A 24019-nucleotide genomic window follows, 5' to 3' on the forward strand; every position below is an offset into this window, starting at 1 on the left:
GTGAGGTTATAGCTTGTGGATGTTGTTCTTATGTAGATTGTTGTTGGCAATAAACTGTCGAATGTGTTACTAAACCGTTAGATATATCTATTCCAAGCCCAGTCTCCATGTGTTAAGAATGACTTCTGTTTTGAAGGCTAAGTCATGTTGCACATGTATCATTGGCACCTTACCGTCTGGTTAAGTTTTAGGAGAAAAATTGGCCACTGTTAGGAATGTGTTCTCTGTTTTGTGGGACTCTTTGGAGGTGAGTAGCCTCTAGAAGCAATTTGTAGGTCTCAATTATTTGAGTAAATTATAATAATAATAATGATTTGTTCTTATATATTGAAGAATGGAAATAAACTGATCAACATAGTGTTTTTCCCACTATAAACTTGTATTTCAATTAGTTTACTGGCTACACTTGGCTCTTTTATTTGTTTATTTATTTATATTTATATTTATTTCTTTTTAGAATAGAGTTAGTTATTGAAGGATTTCTACTAGGAGTGGCTTTCTTACTCCCTCGGTAGGAAATCCTGACTTTAGACCGATAGTAGTATGGTGAATAGAGACGGTGTTTCTAAGAATGTTGTTTGATTGATTTTGGAATGGAATAAGAATTAAGATGGACCTACTGAACTTAGGGAAAGACAAGGAATTGGCCACGAGACTTGACTTAAACTTTGTCATGTACTAACCTTCTAATTGAGCTTTTCATCAAGATATTGTGATTTATCTATATCGAGCTCCCAATACATATCACCATATGCTTGTTTGAACTATCGTATAAGTTGCTAAGTGATTTGCCAAGCCACTTCACATAACCCTTGTTTAAGTATTTGTATCCTTTCTTAGGAGTTTTATTTCCTCAGGACTGTCATTTTGCTTATGAAATGGGTGTTTGTTATTATCCTTTTTGATAAGCTTTGACCCTTTTTTTGTTCAAGAATAAATCTTGGCTGGGTTCATTGATAAGCACGATAATTGGGAACCTGAAGCTTTCAATTTCTAATATCCACATCAGATATGAGGATGTTGAAAGGTAACTAGTCTATGAGGATGTTGTGAGGTAACTAGTCTATTATGCATATTGTATCATTAATATTCGACTGTCCTGATATTTTCTTCTCTTTCTCAGCAATCCAGGACACCCTTTTGCTGCTGGTGTAACATTGGAGAAACTCACAGCTGTGACAGTTGATGATAATGGAATGGAGACTTTTGTTACCGGGGGTGCACTAGACCGGATACAAAAGGTTCCGTCTTTGATCTATTATTCACTGTGGTGGTGCTGGATCTCAGAAAGAAGATCGAAGCTTCATCTTTGCTAATTTATTGCAGTAATAAAAAGAGCTTTACAGTTTCTCTTGCTGGATGCTGACCGTGTCTCAATTTGCTTATTCTACCAGTCTGTTGAACTTGAGCGACTTGCAGTTTATCTTGATTCTAATATATCCCCATGGCATTTAGACAAGCCATGGGAGGAGTTGCTTCCCTCAGAATGGGTCCAGGTATGTTGTTTCGTAACAAGGTGTTATCTAACATACGTAGAACAAATAATTATTATATATATTTTCAAGTGGACAATTAATTCGTGTTCTCTGTGAACTTCAGGTTTTCAGATTTGGGACTTCCAGTGGGAAACCCGCTGATAGGCTTTTTAAGAAGCATGGTTATGTTCTGCAACCTGTAACTGGAAATGCAAAGTATGTTAAGTTGCGGCCAAATGAACACACCAAGAAAGATCAACCTATGCAGAAGGCAGCTGTCAACTTAGATGATGTTACACTCTGTATATCAAAGGTTCATAGCTGTGCACATTTTTGTCTGTGTTTATCACCCTTGATGAGATGATCTGTTCTCTGTGGTTTATGGTAGATTATATGTTTTCGCAGGATGGATACAGGGACGTTCTAAAGTTAGCAGACAATTTTGCAGCGTTTAACCAGCGCTTGAAATATGCTCATTATCGTCCACAAGTATCAGTGAAATCAAGTCCGCGTACTTGGTGGAAATATGCTTACCTTGCAATTTCTGATCAGATAGAGAAGGGCAGGTATCTGATAATGCAGCTTTCTCTCTGCTCATGATTGACAGATAGTTATGCTGCAGCAACACCTATCATCAATATTGTTACTTTATTTTCTGTATGAAGCACGAGGGTTCCATGACCTCATCAGTCTTTTCTGATTTAGACTGCTTTGATCTTATGCTTTGAGTATTTTATACTGAAGCTGCAAGAATATTGTTTTTTTGCAGTGGCAGATTATCATGGGAGCAGGTTCTTAGATATGCAAGATTAAGAAAGAGATACATATATCTTTATGCTTCACTGCTTAAATCTGATCTAAGTCGAGCAATAGTAGATGATAATGAGGAGATTGAGGAATTGGATCGTGAGCTTGACATTGAACTCATCATTCAATGGAGGTAAAGAGAAGCTATTATTTATTAGTTCTCCCTGATTGTTCAGTGGTCTGCTATTCAATAAATTCCTTTTATTCCGTGGACAAGAAAATGGGCTTTAAGGTGAAAAATCTTGGTCTCTTTTAGTAAGATATCTGCAAGTAAAGTTTAATTTTGGCACTACTGTACTTTTTGCTACAAAAAGGATTTATGATAGTATCCTAATTCTCCTTTAGGATGTTGGCCCACAAGTTTGTGGAGCGTTCAGAATCTGCTCTCTACTTAAGGAAACAGAAGGAAAAGCAGTCATGGTGGTCCTTTGGATGGTGAGTAAACTGGGCACTCTTCTGAATGTCATCCCTGACTTTTAATCATCCTAGTGATTTTTTCTGTGCTTTTTGTCTTTCAGGAATAGGCAATCTTATAAAGATGAAAGTGAACCGCTCCATTTCACGGAGGAGGATTGGGAGCAGCTGAATAAGATTATAGGATATAAAGAAGCCGATGATGAGCAATCGATTATTAGTACCGATAAACCAGATGCGCTAAATACTTATTTGGAAGTTAACATGAAGCACAATGCGTCGAAGCTTGTTGACGAGGCCCAAGATATTGCTGCATTGTCTTGTGAAAACCTTGGTTGCTCTATAAAGCTTTACCTAGAGGCTAAAGTTATTGATGTAAGACTGGGATCATATCAATTATCATCACCAAGTGGTCTGCTGGCAAAGGTCTGATTTCTCTTTACTTTTTTTTCAACACTTTCTTGCATATATCATTGTCCTGAGTCCTATCCCATTTCCTGCGTGCAGAGTGCTACCGCTTCTGACTCTTTAGTCGCACTTTTCTGTTACAAACCATTTGATGCTAACGTGGATTGGAGCATGGTCGCTAAAGCTTCTCCATGTTACATGATGGTCTGACTCCACTTTTATTTATTTTCTGTTATTGGCTCTTTTAAGTTCTGCCGTTGTCTTACACATTGTATGCTTATGGCCAGTACCTGAAGGATTCTGTTGATCAAATTATCGATTTCTTTGAAAGCAATGCTGGTGTCAGTCAAATGATAGCCTTGGAAACTGCAGCAACAGTGCAGGTTTTGTTCCTACTTAATACCATTGTTTGTGTCTATTGACAGTGCTCCTCTGGTGCTAGTCAAACTCGGATCATGTTTCTATTTGCTGTCTGATTGATTAAAAATAAAAAAAGAAAAGAAAAGAATCCATACTAATTGCTTGGATCTTTAGATGACCATCGATGAGGTCAAGCGAAGTGCTCAGCAGCAGGTTAACAGAGCTCTGAAAGATCAGTCAAGGTTTGTGACTGTGGCTATGGTTCAAGATATAAACTTGTCATTATTATATAAAATATATCAGCCTGATGTTAGCCTCTCCAATTATATAGTTCCTTTATGTCGGCCATGACTAAATAGTTCCTCAACATGTGGTATCTTGCTATTAGATTTTTACTGGACTTTGATATTGCTGCTCCCAAGATCACAATTCCAACCGATTTCTGTCCTGACAATGATCATCCAACAAAGCTTCTGCTCGACTTGGGGAATTTGTTGATTCGTACGCAGGTCGACATGTCAATACATTTTTTTTTCTTTCTTTCTTGCAGAACACTTTTTTAAGGCCAAATTTTAACTGTTGAATATCCGAGAATATGCAGGATGATGATGATGGTGATGTTGATGAGGAATCAACTGCAGAGAGGAATATGTATTTGCAGTTTAATTTGGTTTTGAGTGACGTGTCTGCTTTTTTGGTTGATGGTGACTACTCTTGGAGCCAAAACCCTTTGAATGGCTCTTTTGGCGTTAGAACTCTTTTGCCTGTCATTGATAGGTGTGGTGTTAGCTTACATCTTCATCAGGTAATATACCTGTTTATTCTTATCCAGTTGATCACATGCTTTCTCCTACATATATTATATACAGATATATCAGCTAGTACCATTATCATAGTGTGTTTATGGAGAATAATTCAATATTCCCTTGGAGCTCTCTCAGATTCGGTTGGAGAATCCATCATATCCTTCCACAAGACTTGCTGTTCGACTGCCTTCATTGGGGTTTCACTTTTCTCCAGCCCGATACCATCGGCTGATGCAGATAATGAAGATGTTTCAGAAAGAGGATGCTGAAACATTAGATTCAAATCAGCCTTGGAGTCAAGCTGATTTGGAAGGGTGGTCCTCTATTCTTGTGTGGAAGGTTCGTCAATCTTTTCTGCTGGGTCTGATTTTGATGTAAAAGTGGTCCCTTGACTTCTGTTACTGTTTTCTTGTTGCAGGGAAGAGAAGCGGTTTGGCAGAGGACGTACCTCTGCTTAGTGGGTTCTTTTCTATATATACTTGAGAGCCCTGACTCGCGATCTTACAAGCAGTATATCAGGTTGACCTGATGACTTCTTTGCTTCTCAAAAGCAATATCTAAATTGTTGTTTTGGCATTCTTTGTTTTCAATGACCATCGTAAATGGAAGGTCCAAGATTCACATCCCCAGACCCTTTAGTGCTTTCTTTTAGAATTCAAATTCCCCTATAACCATCAGCAGCGCCCCCATTATAGGAATTTCTGTGTTATAGACATAGCCATGCCCGAATTTTAGCCTGTTGCACAATATGAGCGTCTTGGTTTTGATAGTTCTGGTTCACAGTTTCTTTTAATATATGATGCAAATATTAAGAGTTGTTTTTCAAAGTTTCTATTGATACATTATGGAAATCTTAAGCTAGTGATGACGATCGGTAATTCTTTGTTTATGGTTTTCTGGTTGTTTGTTACCTAATGATCTTTCTTTTATAGTTTGCGAGGCAAACAGATTTATCAAATTCCCTCAGAATCTGTGGGCAATGCAGACTATGTCCTTGCAGTCTCTGATGCTGCGCGATCTAATAACAAGGTGATTATATGTTGATGATCTGATACTAATAATGTTTTACTTGTCAAATCTCAAGTATAATGGATTTTATTATCTAATCCTTGTTTTTGTCTAGATTATAGAAGATAGGAATGCAGTGATCCTCAAATGGGACATGGAGGAGTCAAGGAACCTTTGGCAAAAACGTTTGCAAGGGGCTATTTACCGTGTTTCGGTACATCTTTGCCATTTGAGCTTTGATTAAGAAACATATAAGACCAATGAGTGGCGGAATTTTTCTGGTTGTTCTGCTTGCTTTATCTTTGGAATTAGTGCAGTCATATTTTATGACATACGAAAGCTGCAAATAAAAGTCTTGAGCTAGACGACCCCCACCCACCCAACAAAAAACCCCCCAACCCATAAAAACCCGCCTTCTTCCCCTCTTTTTATTTTTAAAAACCCTTCTTTTGGTCCACTCTCCTGGCAATTTTTCTGAACTGAAAGCTAATGTGATAGCTTTTGCATTAAAGAGGCTCCAAAACTAGTGACTGCACGAGAAGATGTTCTGTGATATTAGCAAAAAAGAAAACTTTCCCTAAGATAATACTGCCTGATGTTATGCTGATTCTAATACTACATCGGAGATGACTGCTTTTGCTATTACATTAAACATATAAGCTTTCCAATCGGTTTTGTGTTCTCAAGGGGTCTGTCTTGCAGGGTCCTGTACCTATAGCAGGTCTATCTGAAAGTTCTTCAGATAATGAAGATTCTCTGAGTGGAGATCACGATGAACAAGCTCTTGTAGATTTATCCAATTTAGAGAAAGTATTCATCACGGGTGTTCTTGATGAATTGAAAATCTGCTTCTATTATAATAAGCTGGTAATGTTTACTGTTCATGTAATTCTGTCCTTTTATGGATCTGTTGCAAAATCTAACTCATTCACTAAATTCTGTAGCATGAGCAGAGCTTTATGAGAGTTCTACTTGCTGATGAACACAGTTTATTTGAATTTCGGGCAATTGGTGGTCAGGTAGGCTATCTGAGCTTAGACCTCTTGTATGTCTTTTGTCATCATCTTATTCTGCCTCCTTTTCATGGACAAATAGGGAATTCTAAAGGATACCTGAGTTTATTTATTTCATCATTCTTTGCTGCCATTCCTCTTTGATGTGAATCTAATCCAGATTCTAAAAACAGGTTGAGCTTTCGCTTAGAGCAAACGACATGTTCATTGGGACTTTCTTGAAATCATTGGAGATTGAAGATTTAGTCTCCAAAAGTTCTGCTTCTCAGTCTTGCTACTTGGCAAGATCTTTTATTGGAAATGTTGATGCATCATCATCTTTTGATGATGCGAAGAACTTGGATACTGATGAAAGAACGGTCAGTGAAGGAGATGATAAATTCTATGAGGCACCTGAGAATTTGCTTGATCCAACTGATTCACCATTGCCATCATCAGTAAATGTGACTGAGAATGAGGGGCCAGTATCCATTTCCCAGTCTCAAAAAATGTTCTTGAAGCCTCCAAGTTTTTGTCGCATTGCTGGTCTTCTCCCTTATGATACCTCATGGTCCACTCACGAAAATATTGAACTGACTGATACAATTGAGAGTTTTGTGAAAGCCCAGATTATTATCTACGATCAGAACTCCCCTTTGTACAATAATATTGATAAGCAGGTAAGTTTTCTTTAATCCTGTGGCACATATTCACTTTCAACTTATATTTGCTGATGTGTTTCTATGTTTAGGTCACCGTGACCCTTGCAACACTTTCGTTCTTCTGCCGAAGACCGACTATCCTTGCCATCATGGAATTTGTCGATGCAATCAATGCTGAGGATGAAAACTGCGAGTCATTCAGCGATAACTCACCAATAGCCATTGCGAAGCATGACAGTCCTCAGGATGTGGCTGAGGATCGGCTTTCAGTAAACGTGGAGGAATCTGTTGTCAAGGGTCTGTTAGGGAAGGGAAAATCCAGGACTGTATTCAATTTGACATTAAACATGGCTAGTGCTCAGATCCTTTTGATGAATGAGAATGAAGCTAAGATTGCTACTTTGTCGCAAGATAATTTGCTAACTGACATTAAGGTTCGTTTGTGCTTTTCGAGTCTACTATTAATCAAGAAATATCTATATTTTAGGTTATAATTTATTGTCCTTTTGATATCTGGTGATGCACTTATCTTTTATTTGCTGATAATTCTTTTATGCCTCTTTTTTTAGGTGTTCCCTTCCTCATTTTGCATAAAGGCTTCTCTGGGGAACTTAAGAATCAGTGATGACAGTCTTCCTAGCAATCATATGTACTACTGGATCTGCGACATGAGAAATCCTGGGGGCAGTTCATTCGTTGAGGTACTTGTTTTGCTCCTTAGATTTATTCTCTTAATACAATATATATCTGGCAATGGGATTATTTGGCTGCCATTGTAATGCTATAATAGGGATCCATTTGGTTTTGGGAACAGGTGAAAATCCAGTTTCCACCTTGCTCTTTCTTGGATCTAATATGAGCAAAGAAAAAAATATGTTAGATCTCATTTTAACAAGATAGTCATTGTCTTTCCTCATTTATTTTTCGCATGAAAGATAATTTGGGAAAAACCAAGAGCGCCATTTTTTTACCCAAGCATCTTTCGATTGTCATATTACTTCCAATATTCCGTCCTTCCAGTTGTAATTTTTTTTCCCCCTTTAATGCAGTTGCTTTTTAGTTCATTTAGCCCTGATGATGAAGACTACCAAGGTTATGAGTATGGCCTCTCCGGACAGCTTTCAGAAGTTCGTGTTGTGTATTTGAATCGCTTTGTTCAGGAGGTAAGTTAAAGTTTAACCAAGAATAAAACTTTTTAGTTTTTAGGTTTTCTCATAACGTGCAAAATGGCTGCGCAGGTTGTCAACTATTTCATGGGTCTTGTACCTAGCAATTCGAAAGACATTGTCAAGTTGAATGATCAGATTACAAATTCAGAGAGATGGTTTACAGCTAGTGAAATTGAGGGTTCACCTGCTATGAAGTTGGATCTTTCACTTAAGAGCCCTATAATATTGATGCCCCGTCGGACAGAGAGCCTTGAGTGAGTTTATCATAATTGAGTCATGTTGTTCTGTCTGTGAACTTGCTTCTGCGTCTCACTTAATTGTTCTTGGTGTTTGGGGGGGGGGGGGGGGGGGGGGGGTACTTTTTGCTGCTTTCATTCCAGCTGATTATGGAAGGCTGTGTTGATTCTTTCTATTCTTTTTGTCACAGTTATTTGAAGCTTGATGTTGTGCATATTACAGTCGAGAACAACTTTCGGTGGTACTTTGGCAGTAAAAAAGAGATAAATGCTGTACATGTGGAGATGATGACAATTTTGGTAAGAAATATAAGTTTTGCTCAGCTACACTTTGAAATTCATGTTGGTCCCGGTAAAATGAATTCACCGGAGAGCATATGGCAGGTTAAGATTGTTTTGTGAAATTCACTCAAATGAATCATTATAAACTAGTCCTTCGGCCTGCACGTTGTGTGGGTACTTGTATTTCTGGGAGATGTGTAAGCAGGTTGTAAATTTATTGGATACTTTTTTGGGGAAATTTAAAATTCAGTTACGATATTACTCGAGTGCTTTCTAGAGAAAGGAAGAGATTATGGTAAAAATTAGAAAAGTCAATGGGGGAATGTGAAGGGATGATAAACACTTAGCTCCTTATTTACCGAGAACGCTTACGTGGAAGCTGCTCAACAAATGGATCGGAGGCTCTCGTTGAGAGTACTTTAAATTACTATATATAAAGATTATTAATCAACTTCTCTGATAAGTTCCACTTGCTTGTTAATGACATTCAATACTTTTAAGATTTTTATACTGCTCATTATGTCCTCAAGAGGCTGTTATCTCTCCTGAATACAGGTTGAGGACATCAACTTGAATGTTGGTACTGGTGAGCAACTAGGGGAGAGCATAATCCGTGATTTTAAGGGGGTTTCCATCACAATTCAGAGATCACTTCGAGACTTGTTGCATCAAATACCTAATATTGAAGTTGCAGTCAAGGTAATGCTTTTGATTTATTTTAATGTGGCTGTCCCTGCCTTCCATTGAATTCTTATTAATCTCATTTATTTCTAACCTTTGCTTATTCAGATAGAAGAATTGAAAGCCACTCTGTCAAGCAGGGAATACCAGATAATCACAGAATGTGCAGAGTCTAATATTTCTGAGACACCAAATCTTCTGCCCCCAGTGAACCATGATTTTCCGGCACCTTCACCTGATCGTGAAAAACTTCCTGTTCCTCAAGGTTCAGAGGTTGAAGCTGTTTCTCCAAAGGGTGAATCATGGACTGTAATTAAAGTTTCAGTCATTATTGATCTGGCTGAAATGTGTCTACGTACTGGGCTAGCAGGAGATGCACCTCTTGCAACTGTGCAGGTACAGTGTTGTGTCTCAGTTGTATTCTTCAGAATCTCGAACCTGTTGATCTCGGCATTTATCTCTGGATTGGCTCCATTATGATTCACATATAATTATGGAGCATGGGTTTGAAATAGATGTCAGATTTTTGTGCTTGTTTATTTTTCTTTTGAGTAAGCTTACATCATCCTTTTTGTATAATCTTAAACTTTGTGATTTTACAAGAAATCATCATGGGTGAGTTACTGTCTGGTATAGTATGGAGTAACACAATTTATCTGGTGAGGAGCTAAATGACCTAAATTGACTTTTTCATTCACTTGCGCACTCGCTTTTACAGATAAGTGGGGTGTGGCTGTTGTACAAGTCTAACAGCACAGGGGAAGGCCTTCTATCAGCGTCACTTGGTGGTTTCACAGTGATAGATGATCGTGATGGAATTGCAGAGCAATTTAGATTGGCTATTGGAAAATCTGATGATATCGGTAATAATCCACTAAATCAAACGACAAATCATGGTAACCGGAGCACAGATTATATAGATATTCTGAAAGACCATGATGTTAGATTACATCCTACAATGCTTATGCTCGACGCGAAATTTAGCAACTCGACATTTCTCTCTGTTTGCATCCAAAGGCCGCGATTACTGGTTACGCTGGACTTCCTGCTTGCTGTTGTTGAGTTTTTCGCCCCCAATGTTGGTGATATGCTGTCAAATGAAGAAGGTAAAAAGTCCTTTTATGATGTGGATGCAATTGTCTTGGAACAGTCAACTCATAGGCAACCTTCTCCTGAAATCATCATCTCACCTCAGAGGCCCTTAATTATTGATGATGAGAGATTCGAGCATTTCATTTATGACGGTCAGGGTGGAATATTGTGTCTCAAAGATAGGCATGGTTCCGTTCTTTCTGCACCAAGCTCAGAGACAATAATATATGTCGGAAGCGGAAAACGACTTCAATTCAGGAATGTGACCATCAAGGTACCTCTCCTGCTAGCATCTTTATTTTTTCAAACACCTCTGTTGTGTAGGATGATGCCATTGCAGATTTTGATAATGTTTGGCTATATAGAATGGGAGGTATTTGGATTCTTGTATTCTACTTGGTGCCAACAGTAGCTATTCAGCTTTGGAGGAAGACAAGGTTCACTTGGAAGAATATGATGAGGCTTCTCATAAGCAGTCATCCACAGTAGGTTTAAATCGCGTAGCATCTCGAAGTGCTCCTGTGCAGCAGACCTCAGAATTGATCCTTGAGTTGCAGGTTAATGCTGGTTCAGTTTTGAATCCGTTCCATGACATTCATTGACTAGTTTCTTAACATCTTGCACTTCCAACTTCTGAAAAGATCCCATGAGTTTAAATCTAGCTAATGGATGTGCTTTTTTTAGGCTATTGGCCCGGAGCTAACCTTCTACAATACATCGAAAGATGTGGGCATGTCACAATCACTTGTTCTCTCAAACAAACTTTTGCATGCTCAGTTGGATATATTCTCCAGGTCAGTTCGTCTTTTGTGGTTTAAATTAACATATCATTATGCTTGGAAAATTTCTTGCAATGATTCCACTTTCATGTTGATTGCTGGCAAAATTTTTGTTATGAACAATTATTAGAAAAAGCCCACGCCTTGCCACAGGTTAATTTCATGTTGAAATTACATGTCGAAGTCATATTTTAATTATATTAAATTCAAGTTATTGTAGCTCTTAAATATTTTTTATCGTCTTTATGACATAATCTTCATTAGTATATCTCCATGCAAGATCGTTTATCTGCTACGCGCGGCATTGCATAAATTACTAGATTTTACACCCACGCTATGCGCCGGAATATAAAATTGTAATTGATATTAAAGAAAAACTTCCTAAATAAAAAAATGTATCATTTGAGAATTTACAAAATTTGCTTCTGAATTTGTCTTTTACTCAACCATTTGAAGGTGAAATTATAGCATAAAGAAAAAGAAAAATAAATGAGGCGAGAGAGAAGTAGTAACGGATTAAGTGGAAGAAAAGGGGTGAAATTTGATAGGGACCTGTAAGAAGGGAGGAGAGAGGAGATAGTCAAAATCTAAGCAATATTACAATTCTATCCCTATTATTTATTTTTCTGTTTTGCTTTCCTCCAATAAAATAAGAAATATCAAGGACAATCAGGTAAAATCAAACAAAAAGTAACTGCTAGGGGACACCAAGTCCCCCCATTATACCGGTGTGGCAGTGTTATGTAAAATTATATATGTATTTTTTTTTGGGTTATAATATAAGTAAATAAGTAGATTTATTTACGAAGAATATTATATATTAATTGATTATTAAGTAAGAAACAGGAGATGAAAGTGCAATGGGGTTTGGCCAAAAAGGGAAATTCAATGTGAAGGTGGCTGCGTGGGGGTCGGGAGAGATTAAAGAATTTTTTTTTTGGTTTTGGTTTTTTTTTTTTTTTTTGGGGGGGGGGGGGGGGTGGTGGGGGGGTGTTGTGTTGTGTTGAGGTGGTTAAGAAAATAAATTTACCGATTAATTTAAGATCTTTATATTGTGATGGGCAATTGTTGAAACTGAAGTTACACCATAAAGGGCATATCCAGTATATTAATAATAAATATATTATTCAAACTGATTGAACAATATTGTGCTAATTGACAATAATATGATGCTGCATTAATTTTATTTGAACTTTTACACATTTAATAAAAACTAGATGAATACCCGTGCGATGGACGGGAACTGACAAATGAATTTTTTTTTAACTAATTTGGTGGAGAAAAATGTTATAAATCCATGGGTCTAAAGAGCATGGCTCATTTATATGCTTTCTTTTTTTAACTTTGTGTATCCGATATGCTCATTTAAACTTCATCTTTTACCTCATTTAACTTGGTATATATTTTCATTGAATAAAAAACTTTATAGAATAGAGAGTTCAATATGAATTAGTAAGTCTAATTTTCGCTTAAATTTGGCTTTGTAACCTCGTGTATATGACACCATTTAAACTGATTTTTTTGTTGGTTCGGATTAATTTGACAACTATTGACATAATTATGTAAAAGATATATCCTCAAACATCTCTCAACTATGTATATTCATATATCCATAAATGGATGTACGTATATGAGTATTTATCAGCGATATATTATTAATATATATAGCACATTTAACTAATATATATGAGAATTATTTATCAGACAAAACTTTTTCAAAATAGACAACTGATATATTTAAGATATCATGTAAAAAATATATCGCACATAATAATAGTAGAAAACTCTATTTTAATGGGAAACGATATATTGAAATTATATCATTCAAAATTCTTAAAAAATTTAAAAATATAAGATACTGATATGGCGGTATGAAAGCTTAGAATTCTGATGATGGTGGCAACATGGGAGAATGCGATTTTAATTTTGATGTGGGTGGCGGAGAGATATGCAGGCTCGAGAATTTGTTATTATACACACACACACACACACACTGACGCACGTACAAAAAAAAAAGGAATAAATATGGGAGATCTACCCATCGATTTCATGGCGAGATACATAGTAATAGTAATAAGTAAAAATAAATAGTAGGAGTATTAAAAATTAAAGAAGGAAGAGACGAGTTTGGTAGAGTAATATAATACAAAAGAGTTGAAAAGTAGATAAAGAAATAGTTTGCACTGAATGTTATAAGCCTTGCTAACTACCAAGCTGCTAAATCCAGGGATCTAAATCTAAACTAAAACTGGGCTGAATACTGCAGTTTGCATCTGCAACTGCATAAATAAAATTTTCAATTATTTTATTAAGTAGCAAGCAGTACTATGAATAATTAGAATTCCTATAGCCATATAAAATGCATATTCCTCTGAATATGTGTGCCTCCCTCAATATGTGAAGATATATATTCTTGGCGAAAATTCTAGATGTGATAATATAGTCGATATCAACTACATTATACTATTTCTGGAAATAGCATATTCAATGTATTGGTATAATACTATATAAAGTGTACAATAATAGATTATAATATTAATAGATTATAATATTCACAAATAAATCATATAGTTGCCCATTTAAATATTCACAAAGTTACAAGGCAAGTATTTGGTAATAGATTATTTTCAAGAATATCGTGCAGAATATTGCAGATGTGAATACTGGAAAGCTCTATTTTGATGGGAAACTGTACGTTGAAATTATATTCAAAAATCCTAAAAGATTATTAAAAGTCTATTAATATAAAATGCTGATGTGGCAGCATTAGAAGACTTAGAATTCCAATTACTTGGAAGCATACTTTAATGAGGCGGTAGCATGAGATGTCGGTTCAAAAGTAGTTTTGTGTGTGTATATATATATATATATATAAAGGGGTGGGGTACCCCCAACTTCGCAATAGGTATGTTGTGCCATTCCCCGTGAAGAGTTCCATGGAACTCTAGTTTAGATTATAGCACAGATATTGTAAGGCCCTCATACATTTATCAAAGTATACCATACTTCTGTGAACAACATTTTTCGAAATATGTGACTCATCCATGATTTCAAATTGTGAACCCTAGTTCATAGTGTTCGATTTAGTTCCCCTTATTCTTGCCAAGCATCCATTTTATTGGTACTTCGTTTCATTATGTCTCAAGATTTGCAAACCGACTCCAATTGTCCTACATCTTGTTAGATGTGGAATTTTGTGTGTTTTCCAATGTTCTTTTTAATACTCAATTTTTTTAGGAGACTGAAGTATGAGATTAGGCTAGAATGTGCAGATAGTGACTAATAACAGTTGCCTCCCATTTAACCAGTTACCATTTTGGACTGCTATCATTAGTGTAGCCCAAGTAATAAATGATAAATTATGCAATTTCTGGAACAAGCTTAAGTTCTTAGGGAAGTATTAAGGATGTGAATTTGGATCTCTTTTTCTCAAGCACAATTAGTTTTGTAATGCCTGTACCCAGGCTGGGGAGAATCTGAGCTCGACCTATTACATTTTACAGATCTTCCTCTTTGCATTCAAATGTCAAATCCATTTAGTAGCTTTTTTTGAAACTGATAGATATGGGGATGACTGTAAAGCCCGGTGAATAATCGTAACTTGAACTAGCTGGAGCCATGCATAATCAATATATATATATATAGTAACAAACTCTCGAGCCGGCATATTATGCCACCACCTCATCAAACTAAAAATTGCCTTTTCTCACACTACCATGCCATCAGATTGCTAAGCCTTCTCATGCCGCAATATCAACATCTTATATTTTTTAAATTTATAAGAATTTATATGATATAATTTCCTATTAAAATAGAGTTTTCTACTATTATTATACGCAACATTTTTTACACGACATTTTAAATATCTCAGCTATCTCTATCTTTAAGATCATTTTGTTTGATAAATAATTCTAAAAAACGGGGTAACAAAACGAATTTAAACAAAATTAATCTAATTGATATTGAACTCTCTATATATGAAGTTTTTTTTTTAATGAAAATATGTATGAAGTTAAATGAGATAAAAGATAAAGTTAGACAAGTATATCAAATACACAAAGTTAACAAAAATAAAAGAGAAACATTTAAATGAGCCATATTCTCTAGAAAACCATGGAATTGCAACATTTTTTCCACCAAAATAGTTAAAAGATTTATTCGTCAGTTCCTGTGCAATGCACAAGTATTCATCTAGTTTTGATATAATATAAACATATAGCTGAGATTTCTGGAACTCAAATAATTTGTCCGCTCCTCCTTAGCACAGAACTGCAGGGTGGCTTAAGACTGCAGTCTCTTTAACCCAGTTTGCCCTTTCCCCTGCTTGGCTCAAGATTGGCCTTGGGCGCCGTAGAAATTACCAACTACCACAAGTCTCAATTTCACAACCGAATATCATACTCTTGCGCTTTCAAAGATCACATTCGATCATAGTGCATGCACTGAAATATGAGCCTTTCAAAGTCAACCTTGAAAACGTCGAATTCCATTGATTGATCTCTTCCTACTTCTATTCTCCTCTTTCTGTAAACACTCTTTTCTTGGTCTCTTTACATCTCAAACTCTCGTGTTGTGTGGTGATGATATGAAAAGGAAACAATATAAAGGCAAAACAAGGGTGAAGGTGATGGAGTTGATAAAAATGAGGGAATTTGTTGGGTGCGCATATGTCCAACCATGAGCCAATTGAAATTACACCTTTGTTTGACCTTTCTCTCTCTCTCTCTCTCTCTCTTAACAGTAAAATCTCAAATAACTAAAAATACAATAAAATCTGTGATCATCTATACTATTATAAACCATTTTGGTGTAACTTTTACTTTCCAAAATTACCCGTATTAAGTTTGCTCTAATTTATATAAACCACTAATTACATTTGTAAAATTACACAAATAAATACCCGGTATTTCCGCACTTGCTTTTTTGTCTCATTTTTTCCTCTTCCATGCATAATCTCCCCCTTCCCATTCCTTTTTTTCATTCCTCCCTCCTTATTTTAAATATTAGTTTTCAATTTCACATAATGATTGATATTATTGAAAAAGTACTCTCAAAAGAAATATAATAATCTTCTATTTAAATTCATATTCTAGTCAATTACATGATTTAATATGTGGCTTCCATAGGGTTGATGTCTAGTTTCCTCATATGTATCTTCTAAGATCACTATGTAAACATTTTAACTTAGATTTGCTAAATGATGCACTATTAAATATTTATCGCAGCAGTTGTTTGCGTTTCACCAAAATTCATATAATGATAAATTTTTTCCATATTTGCAGGGATTGCAATAAATACTTGAAAGATTCCACTAACAGTAGCTAATGATTTTTGTTGTTAATCTATTCTTTCATCTCTCACTTTATGTTTTGTTCACAGTTTTCCTTTGGTATTGTGTGAGGACTTATTTAAAAAGAGGGTTACAGTTGAACTTATGGCATTAACAGAGAGTTGGTGTGATTTTGCGGCTGCAGGCTTGTATCGAAGGGTGATGCACTTGAGTTGGATGCTAGTGCTTTAGGTTTTAGTATGGAGAGCAATGGAATCAGAATATTAGAGCCTTTCGACACAAAGTTGAAGTATTCAAATGCTTCTGGAAAGACCAATATACATCTATCAGTTTCTGATGTGTTCATGAACTTCTCATTCAGTATCTTGAGACTGTTTTTAGCAGTTGAAGAGGATATCTTGGCCTTTCTGAGAATGTCATCGAAGAAAATGACTGTTGTCTGTACTCAGTTCGACAAAGTTGGAACAATCAGAAGTATGTGTTTCATTTGAGCTGGTTAATCTTCAGGAAGCGGGCTTCTTTTTGCATTAATATGCTGTTTTGTCCACACCAGACATTTGTGATAGTTTACTGTTACTGATTTTGATTATGCTTCACTTTGGGGAATCTGATAAACACATCAGCCCCTTTTTGAGAAAATCACTTCCAGTTTTAGAAAGAAAGGATAATATGAGCATTTATCACCAGAATGAGGTATACTTCAAGTGTGTAAGTGGCTACAGGGCAAGCTAGCTAGTTTATTTGGAAGAGTTGGAATAGTGGATTAGAAGAGCCTTGAATAGCCTTCCACACTATTTGGAAAGTAAGTTAATTACATATTGTGATGCCTTTGATCTGAAGTTCTTATATATTTCCTTGCCTTGCAGATCCCCAAAATGATCAGGTGTATGTCTTTTGGAGGCCCTGTGCACCTCCCGGATTTGCCATTCTTGGGGATTATCTAACTCCGATGTTGGTGAAAATTATTGCCTATACTTTCTAGACATTTTTATGTAATTTATTATTATTATTTGTCTCATTACTCTCTCTTTACAGGGAAAAGCCACCTACCAAAGGAGTACTTGCCATAAATACCAACTTTGCAAGAGTCAAGAAACCCATATCCTTCAAACTTATATGGCCTTCTCCAGGAAGCTCCAAGCAAGCTCTGCATAATCAAAATTCACTTGAGGCAGAAATCACGGACTGTTCCATTTGGTTTCCTGAAGCACCAAAAGGCTATGTTTCTCTGGGATGTGTTGTTTCACAAGGGATGCAGCCACCACCACTATCTTCTGTCTCTTGCATCTCAGTGTCGTTGGTCACTCCTTGTTCCTTGAGGGACTGTATTACGATCAGCTCCAACGATCTGTACGTGAAATTACTCGATTTTTGTCCCTTAAATTGTACAATGGAGTCTGTATTAACTAATGAATCATAATTTTGTGGAGGTTCTATTTTAAGCTCCGTATATAACTCGGATGCATTATTGCAGATACCCTACTGATTTAGCATTCTGGCGCGTGGACAACTCTGTTGGTACTTTCCTCCCAGTGGATCCGACTTTCCATTTGATCGGCAGGGCATATGAACTGCGTCACGTGATGTTCAGTTTTCTCGATTCTCAGAAGGCATATGACAGCTTAGATGCCCAAGCTTCTTCTCCTGGTCATATTGATACTGTGCAGTTAGAAAGATCTATTGAGGCGACTGGCCATAGATTTGAGGCAGTTGCTAGTTTCCGGTTGATTTGGTGGAATCAAGGCTCAAGCTGCAGAAAGAGACTTTCCATATGGCGCCCATTAGTCCCTCCAGGGATGGTGTATTTTGGAGACATTGCTGTCCGAGGGTATGTGTTAAGAAATAAAATATGTCAAAACACCTTTGTCCTGTAGGATAGTACGAACCTGAGTTAGTGTACATGTCTATTTACTTACCTTGCAATTATATTGTAATTCAACATGTTGAGCCTTAATCATCCTTCAGCCCAGATGCTAGCCAAAAGTATTTACTATATATCCACCCTTTGGTCGAACAATCTTAAAAATTGATCGGTCTTCCCAAAGTTCAAGAACATGCTAGTTTAAGTTTGGATTATTATCATACTTTCTTCTGGTTGTGATTGTGCATGCTTAATCTTTTGATTATTGGGAACTAGGTATGAGCCACCAAATACTTGCATTGTTCTCCATGGTGCTGGAAATGAAGAAATCTTCCGGGCTCCTGTAGACTTCCAGCTTGTGGGACAGGTCAAGAGATATAGGGGAATGGAAAGTATCTCTTTTTGGATGCCTCAAGCTCCACCGGGTTTTGTTTCCTTAGGCTGTGTTGCCAGTAAGAGCATGCCGAAACAGAATGACTTCAGCTCATTGAGATGTATTCGCAGTGATATGGTGAGTGGAGATCAATTCTTGGATGAAAGATTATGGGATACATCTGATGCTAAGGCCGCAGAACCATTCAGCATTTGGGCTGTTGGTAATGACTTGGGGACATTTATAGTGCGCACCGGTTTTAAAAAACCTCCACGAAGATTTGCGTTGAAGCTGGCAGAACTTAAGTTGTCAAGCGGTTCAGACGACATGGTTATTGATGCTGAAATAGGAACTTTCTCTGCTGCACTTTTTGATGACTACGGTGGTCTGGTAAGATATCCTATAAGATGCCTAGAGCCTAACTATTATCAGAAAAGGCACTTTGTTGGGTGAATTTTATTATGTCAAAGCAAAATGGCCTGTGTGCTAGTAATCAGTTTGGGTTGCCTAGTAAACTTAGGAGGATGGATAGATGGTTTCCATGTGATGAATTCTGGCTTTGCTCTTGGTGGATTAATTTACTCTGTTTTAGGACAAATTAAAACTCCCTGCTGAACCACTAGTAAAAAGTTCATTAAATTTGCATCATATAATTTATCTAATGTACCAAGTATCTAAAAGTATGAGCCGGATTCCCTTTTATCCAATGGATTAAAAAATTTCTCCTTTCCAACATAATGATTAAGTTGATGTTTTCTCTTTGTTTGCATCAGACGGAATGCGGTTTGTACTAATCCTATTATATCTGATAATTTCGCAGATGGTTCCATTGTTAAATATATCTTTACATGGAGTGGGATTTAGCTTACATGGAAAAGCAGACCAAGTGAACTCCACAATCAGCTTCTCCTTCTCTGCTAGGTCATATAATGATAAGTATGAATCCTGGGAACCACTTGTTGAGCCTGTGGATGGATTTTTAAGGTAAATTTCTGTTCTATACTAGGAACATATTGCTGCAGAACTGCAGATTAGCTATTTTCCCAGTTTTTAATGGTTTGGGCTTCTGATGACTCCTGTAGGTGCCCTTTGAAGTTATATTTCACTCCTCATCGAGCATATTGTTCTTAGATATTCTTAATGTGTTTTTACTGTCTGTTACAGGTACCAATATGATCTAAATGCCCCGGGTGCAGCTTCTCAATTACGTTTAACCTCCACGAAAGATTTGAATCTGAACGTCTCAGTTTCTAGTGCTAATATGATTATTCAAGCATATGCCAGCTGGAGCAATCTCAGCCTTGCCCAGGAAATCAATAGGAGAAGGGTCCGTTTCTTTCTTCGGTTTCACATTTACTTTTCATATTCATATTGATAGTATGTGTATTAATATGTTAATCGTGATTTCTGGATTTTCTTACCCTACTCCTAATTGAAAACTAGGAATCTATTTCTTCAACATATGGTGGAGGAGCAGTCATTGGTGTTCATCACAAGAGGGATTACTTTATCATCCCACGGAATAAACTTGGTCAGGATATTTACATTCGGGCAACTGAGGTCAGGGGACTTTCAAATATTATAAGGATGCCATCTGGAGATATGAAGACACTGAAAGTTCCTGTTCTGAAAAATCTGTTGGATGCTCACTTGAAAGGCAAATCTAACATCGAAATTAGAGGGATGGTAACAGTGCTCATATTGGATGCACAGGTATGTCATCATTATTCTTGTAGACATGAAAATATTTAGTATCATTGTGTCACTCCTCTGTATCAAGGCCCATGTTTCACATAAAGAAAAAATAAGAGAATCATATGGAATTTCTGTACAAAATGATCTGGTTTTTAATTTGGTAATGCTGATTTGGAATATTACCATTCATTTTTACGAATATGGGTAAGAGTAGTCATCTATGAAATCAACGAGTATATTTAAGAAATTAAAATCCTATGTTTTTCTTTTTATAAGTAAAATCCTAACCGCTTGGCAATATGTTAGATGCCCTTTTCTTGAACATATGATTCTAATGTTAATATTCACCATGTGTACTTCTAGGTAAGACGAAGAGGCTTGGCTTGGTTTAGTTTTGTAATGGCTATCAACCTTGGAAAATTTGGTTCTATTGGATATCATGGTATCTATCTTAGTTTTATATCTTTGGCATGGAAAGCTGTTGCCAATCACTTTATTGACACCATATGCATTTCAAGATTTGAGAAAGAAAAAAGAGTGCCTGCAAATTGAAGTTCGGAAAGTATAGAAATTCACATTCTTAATTGCAGTCTCACCTTACCGGATGTTTTCTTGGTTGGAATCCTTGCATGTTCTGTCTTTGGGTGTTAAGCACATATTATTGTTGTGTAGATTCCTAGAGGGGACACTACGGGTTCCCATCAGTATGCGGTGGCCATCCGGCTTGTGCAAGACCGAAGTCATGGTGAAACGCTGCTTAACCACCAAAGTGCACGCACACATGGAAGCAGCTCAGACCAGTCTGCATCTTCTGAGCATGAAACTATATCTTGGAGTGAAATCTTCTTCTTCAAAGTTGATCACCCAGTATGTAGAGTGTTTTAATGTACATATATGAATATAATCCTGGCCTTGCTTTTCATGATGTATGTGGAATAACTATGTTGATGGTTTTACTGGTTTTATTGGTTTCTGATTTTTCAATGACTATTCTTGTTGTGCCATCTTTAAATCTTGTTTTTCTGTTTGCAGGATAATTACATGGTGGAACTAATTCTCACAGATATGGGCAAGGGTATTACTTTCTTTTTTCCTTAGTTAATATTGTTGGTTAAAGGCCTTAAAATTGATGTACGCTTGTATTTAAATGAGTGTTCCTTGGATTAATGATCCAAATATCAAACTCCACCGAAAGTTTTTCTTGGTTTGGTCTTATGACTTGTTCATCTTCAAATTTTGTCTATTGTAATACTAAAACTTTGTCAGGGAAGTAGGTATCACAACGAACTTATTGAGACATTCAAAGATATGATTTGCTTTGATTTGCACAAGTGATAGTACAACTTTAGAAATAAATCATTTCATGTCTCAAATTTTATGGAAATATGTATAGTATTGCCATTGGTTAGTTTAATATTAGAGAGCTTTCGAGTATGTTCTTGTTCTTTATGCTGTGCAGGAATTATTTTATTTTCTTAAGGAACATACTGACATACATCTTCTCATTAATTTTATTTATGTCAGGCAATGCCATTGGGTTCTTCTCGGCACCTTTAAAGCAAATAGCAGGAAACATCCTAGACAACATTGATCAATCAAGTTATTTCAATAAACTAATCTGGATAGATTTATTTTCTGCCAAATCCGCTGTAAGTGTGAATTTATGCTGCTAATCTTACTGTTATCTGTTGGGTCTACACTCCAAAAGATTGCTATTCTTACTCTTTTCCAAGTTCAGGATGCAAATGGACGAGAAAGCACTGATAATCTACGGGGGAGAATACGATGTTCCATACTCTTTTCACCCGGATCTGAGGTTGATGACAGCTCTTTGACTGATAGACGATCGGGATTTATCCAAATCAGTCCCACTAAGGAAGGTCCGTGGACAACTGTGAGGCTGAACTACGCAGCCCCTGCTGCATGTTGGCGGTTGGGGAACAATGTTGTCGCCAGTGAAGTGAGTGTAAAGGATGATCACAGATATGTTGATATACGATCCCTTGTATCAATGCGAAACAACACAGATTTTACACTGGACTTGTGCCTCAAGTTGAAAGGTTTGGGTGATGGTACAAGGCAGTTCGATGATGTTATTGAGGTTGAGGAGTTACAAATGAACGGTGAGAAAGTGGAAAGAGATGAGTATTTTGAGACACAGAAGTATGACCCGAGCATCGGTTGGGTTAGCAGCTCTACTTTACCGAAGCAAGAAGAATTTGATAGAGGCCTAGACAAGGTAAATATGCATGCGGTGGCATTAGAAGCATATTCAGTTAGTGCTGCAGGCCTTTCATAAAGCAGGAATTATTTTGTGCTTACAGAATTTTACCAAGTTGGTGTAAGCAATTTTTCGTTAGGAGCTTGTGTAGGACTTTACGTAGGGAAAAAAAATACTATGATTTTCAGATCAAAGATCTGATTGAAAGTACTTGGTAATTTTAAATATTCTCGTAGAGACACCAAAAACCAGTGGCTAGAAAGATAGGGTAGAATGAGAGAGCAACTGGTTAGATAGAAAGGAAAAGAATTTCTTTATTCCTTATTGCTTGTTGATGTAGAATCAAGCTTGTAAGCTTTTTTATAAACAAGAAGAGGAGACAACAAAACAAATTCCTTTGCTGAAGCAAGATTAGTCTTTGCTGATTGTCTTGCAAGAAATAAATCAAGTAGAAGCAAAAGTGTAAATTTGACTAGGTGCATATGGTCTTGGACCTATTGACTTCATGTTATTTCTTACTGCTTATCTAGTTCTTTTGGTCCTTTTGGATGCTTATTAATTCCTCTTGAGTTTGACAGGACAATCCCAACGCAGAGTTACCTTTGGGCTGGGAATGGATTGACGATTGGCATCTAGATAAGACATCAGTAAAGAATTCTGATGGTTGGGTTTATGCCCCAGATGTCGAAAGTTTGAAGTGGCCAGAGTCATTGAGTTCTCTTAATTCTGTGAATTATGCGAGGCAAAGAAGATGGGTCCGCAATAGAAGGCTAAATTCAGGTGATCTGAAACAAGAGATCTTTATGGGAAGATTAAGCCCCGGAGAATCTGTTCCTATTCCTTTGTTGGCTTTGTCTCAGTCAGGACAGTATCTGTTGCAATTGAGGCCTTCTAAAATCTCTGACTCCAGTGAGTATTCCTGGAGTTCAGTAGTGGAAACACCGGAGAAGTTAGGTAAAGCTGAAGGAGTTCCTGAAATTTGCGTTTCGGCCCTAACTGAAGCTGATGAACTCCTGTGCTGCACCGAGCTTAATGGAACTTCGTCCAATGGAGCCCACAGACTCTGGTTTTGCGTAAGCATACAAGCAATGGAGATTGCAAAAGACATACATTCAGATCCTATTCAGGATTGGAGTATCGTGGTTAAATCCCCTCTTTCATTCACCAACTTCCTTCCTCTTTCCGCTGAGTATGCTGTTCTTGAGATGCACGCAGGAGGCAATTTTATTTCTTGTGCACGGGGAATACTTACTCCAGGGAATGTTGTCAATGTTTACTCTGCCGACATAACAAACCCATTGTTCTTATCATTTATTCCACAGAGAGGATGGCTTCCTGTACATGTACGATAACGAACACGATATCCTTAAATTGAATCATTACTTAGTCCTCTCTTTGTAACACAAAA

The 24019-nt window shown here is 36.8% G+C and overlaps 1 protein-coding gene across 2 annotated transcripts in view; it reads left to right on the forward strand.

Moving 5' to 3' along the window:
• Nucleotides 1–24019, forward strand: part of LOC116199374 — a 32794-nt gene that overhangs the window by 1837 nt on the left and 6938 nt on the right. The window contains exons 5-47 of one of the 2 annotated variants that reach the window (XM_031529704.1): nucleotides 933–1027; nucleotides 1124–1241; nucleotides 1395–1496; nucleotides 1600–1788; nucleotides 1881–2041; nucleotides 2245–2415; nucleotides 2628–2717; nucleotides 2801–3122; nucleotides 3204–3308; nucleotides 3392–3487; nucleotides 3639–3706; nucleotides 3853–3973; nucleotides 4066–4269; nucleotides 4406–4609; nucleotides 4689–4789; nucleotides 5203–5299; nucleotides 5394–5492; nucleotides 5981–6145; nucleotides 6223–6297; nucleotides 6465–6950; nucleotides 7022–7366; nucleotides 7502–7633; nucleotides 7982–8095; nucleotides 8171–8355; nucleotides 8529–8637; nucleotides 9175–9318; nucleotides 9409–9696; nucleotides 10019–10666; nucleotides 10758–10949; nucleotides 11077–11186; nucleotides 16646–16935; nucleotides 17328–17412; nucleotides 17497–17811; nucleotides 17936–18289; nucleotides 18599–19085; nucleotides 19516–19679; nucleotides 19860–20022; nucleotides 20139–20408; nucleotides 21063–21257; nucleotides 21423–21465; nucleotides 21915–22039; nucleotides 22129–22629; nucleotides 23190–23954. In XM_031529704.1, coding sequence (XP_031385564.1) covers nucleotides 933–1027; nucleotides 1124–1241; nucleotides 1395–1496; nucleotides 1600–1788; nucleotides 1881–2041; nucleotides 2245–2415; nucleotides 2628–2717; nucleotides 2801–3122; nucleotides 3204–3308; nucleotides 3392–3487; nucleotides 3639–3706; nucleotides 3853–3973; nucleotides 4066–4269; nucleotides 4406–4609; nucleotides 4689–4789; nucleotides 5203–5299; nucleotides 5394–5492; nucleotides 5981–6145; nucleotides 6223–6297; nucleotides 6465–6950; nucleotides 7022–7366; nucleotides 7502–7633; nucleotides 7982–8095; nucleotides 8171–8355; nucleotides 8529–8637; nucleotides 9175–9318; nucleotides 9409–9696; nucleotides 10019–10666; nucleotides 10758–10949; nucleotides 11077–11186; nucleotides 16646–16935; nucleotides 17328–17412; nucleotides 17497–17811; nucleotides 17936–18289; nucleotides 18599–19085; nucleotides 19516–19679; nucleotides 19860–20022; nucleotides 20139–20408; nucleotides 21063–21257; nucleotides 21423–21465; nucleotides 21915–22039; nucleotides 22129–22629; nucleotides 23190–23954 — 9093 coding nt within the window. The remainder of the gene's footprint in view (nucleotides 1–932; nucleotides 1028–1123; nucleotides 1242–1394; nucleotides 1497–1599; nucleotides 1789–1880; nucleotides 2042–2244; nucleotides 2416–2627; nucleotides 2718–2800; nucleotides 3123–3203; nucleotides 3309–3391; nucleotides 3488–3638; nucleotides 3707–3852; nucleotides 3974–4065; nucleotides 4270–4405; nucleotides 4610–4688; nucleotides 4790–5202; nucleotides 5300–5393; nucleotides 5493–5980; nucleotides 6146–6222; nucleotides 6298–6464; nucleotides 6951–7021; nucleotides 7367–7501; nucleotides 7634–7981; nucleotides 8096–8170; nucleotides 8356–8528; nucleotides 8638–9174; nucleotides 9319–9408; nucleotides 9697–10018; nucleotides 10667–10757; nucleotides 10950–11076; nucleotides 11187–16645; nucleotides 16936–17327; nucleotides 17413–17496; nucleotides 17812–17935; nucleotides 18290–18598; nucleotides 19086–19515; nucleotides 19680–19859; nucleotides 20023–20138; nucleotides 20409–21062; nucleotides 21258–21422; nucleotides 21466–21914; nucleotides 22040–22128; nucleotides 22630–23189; nucleotides 23955–24019) is intronic. The other variant, XM_031529711.1, reaches the window with a different exon arrangement.

This window comes from Punica granatum, chromosome 1, assembly GCF_007655135.1.
Source record: "Punica granatum isolate Tunisia-2019 chromosome 1, ASM765513v2, whole genome shotgun sequence".
Taxonomy (NCBI): Eukaryota; Viridiplantae; Streptophyta; class Magnoliopsida; order Myrtales; family Lythraceae; genus Punica; species Punica granatum.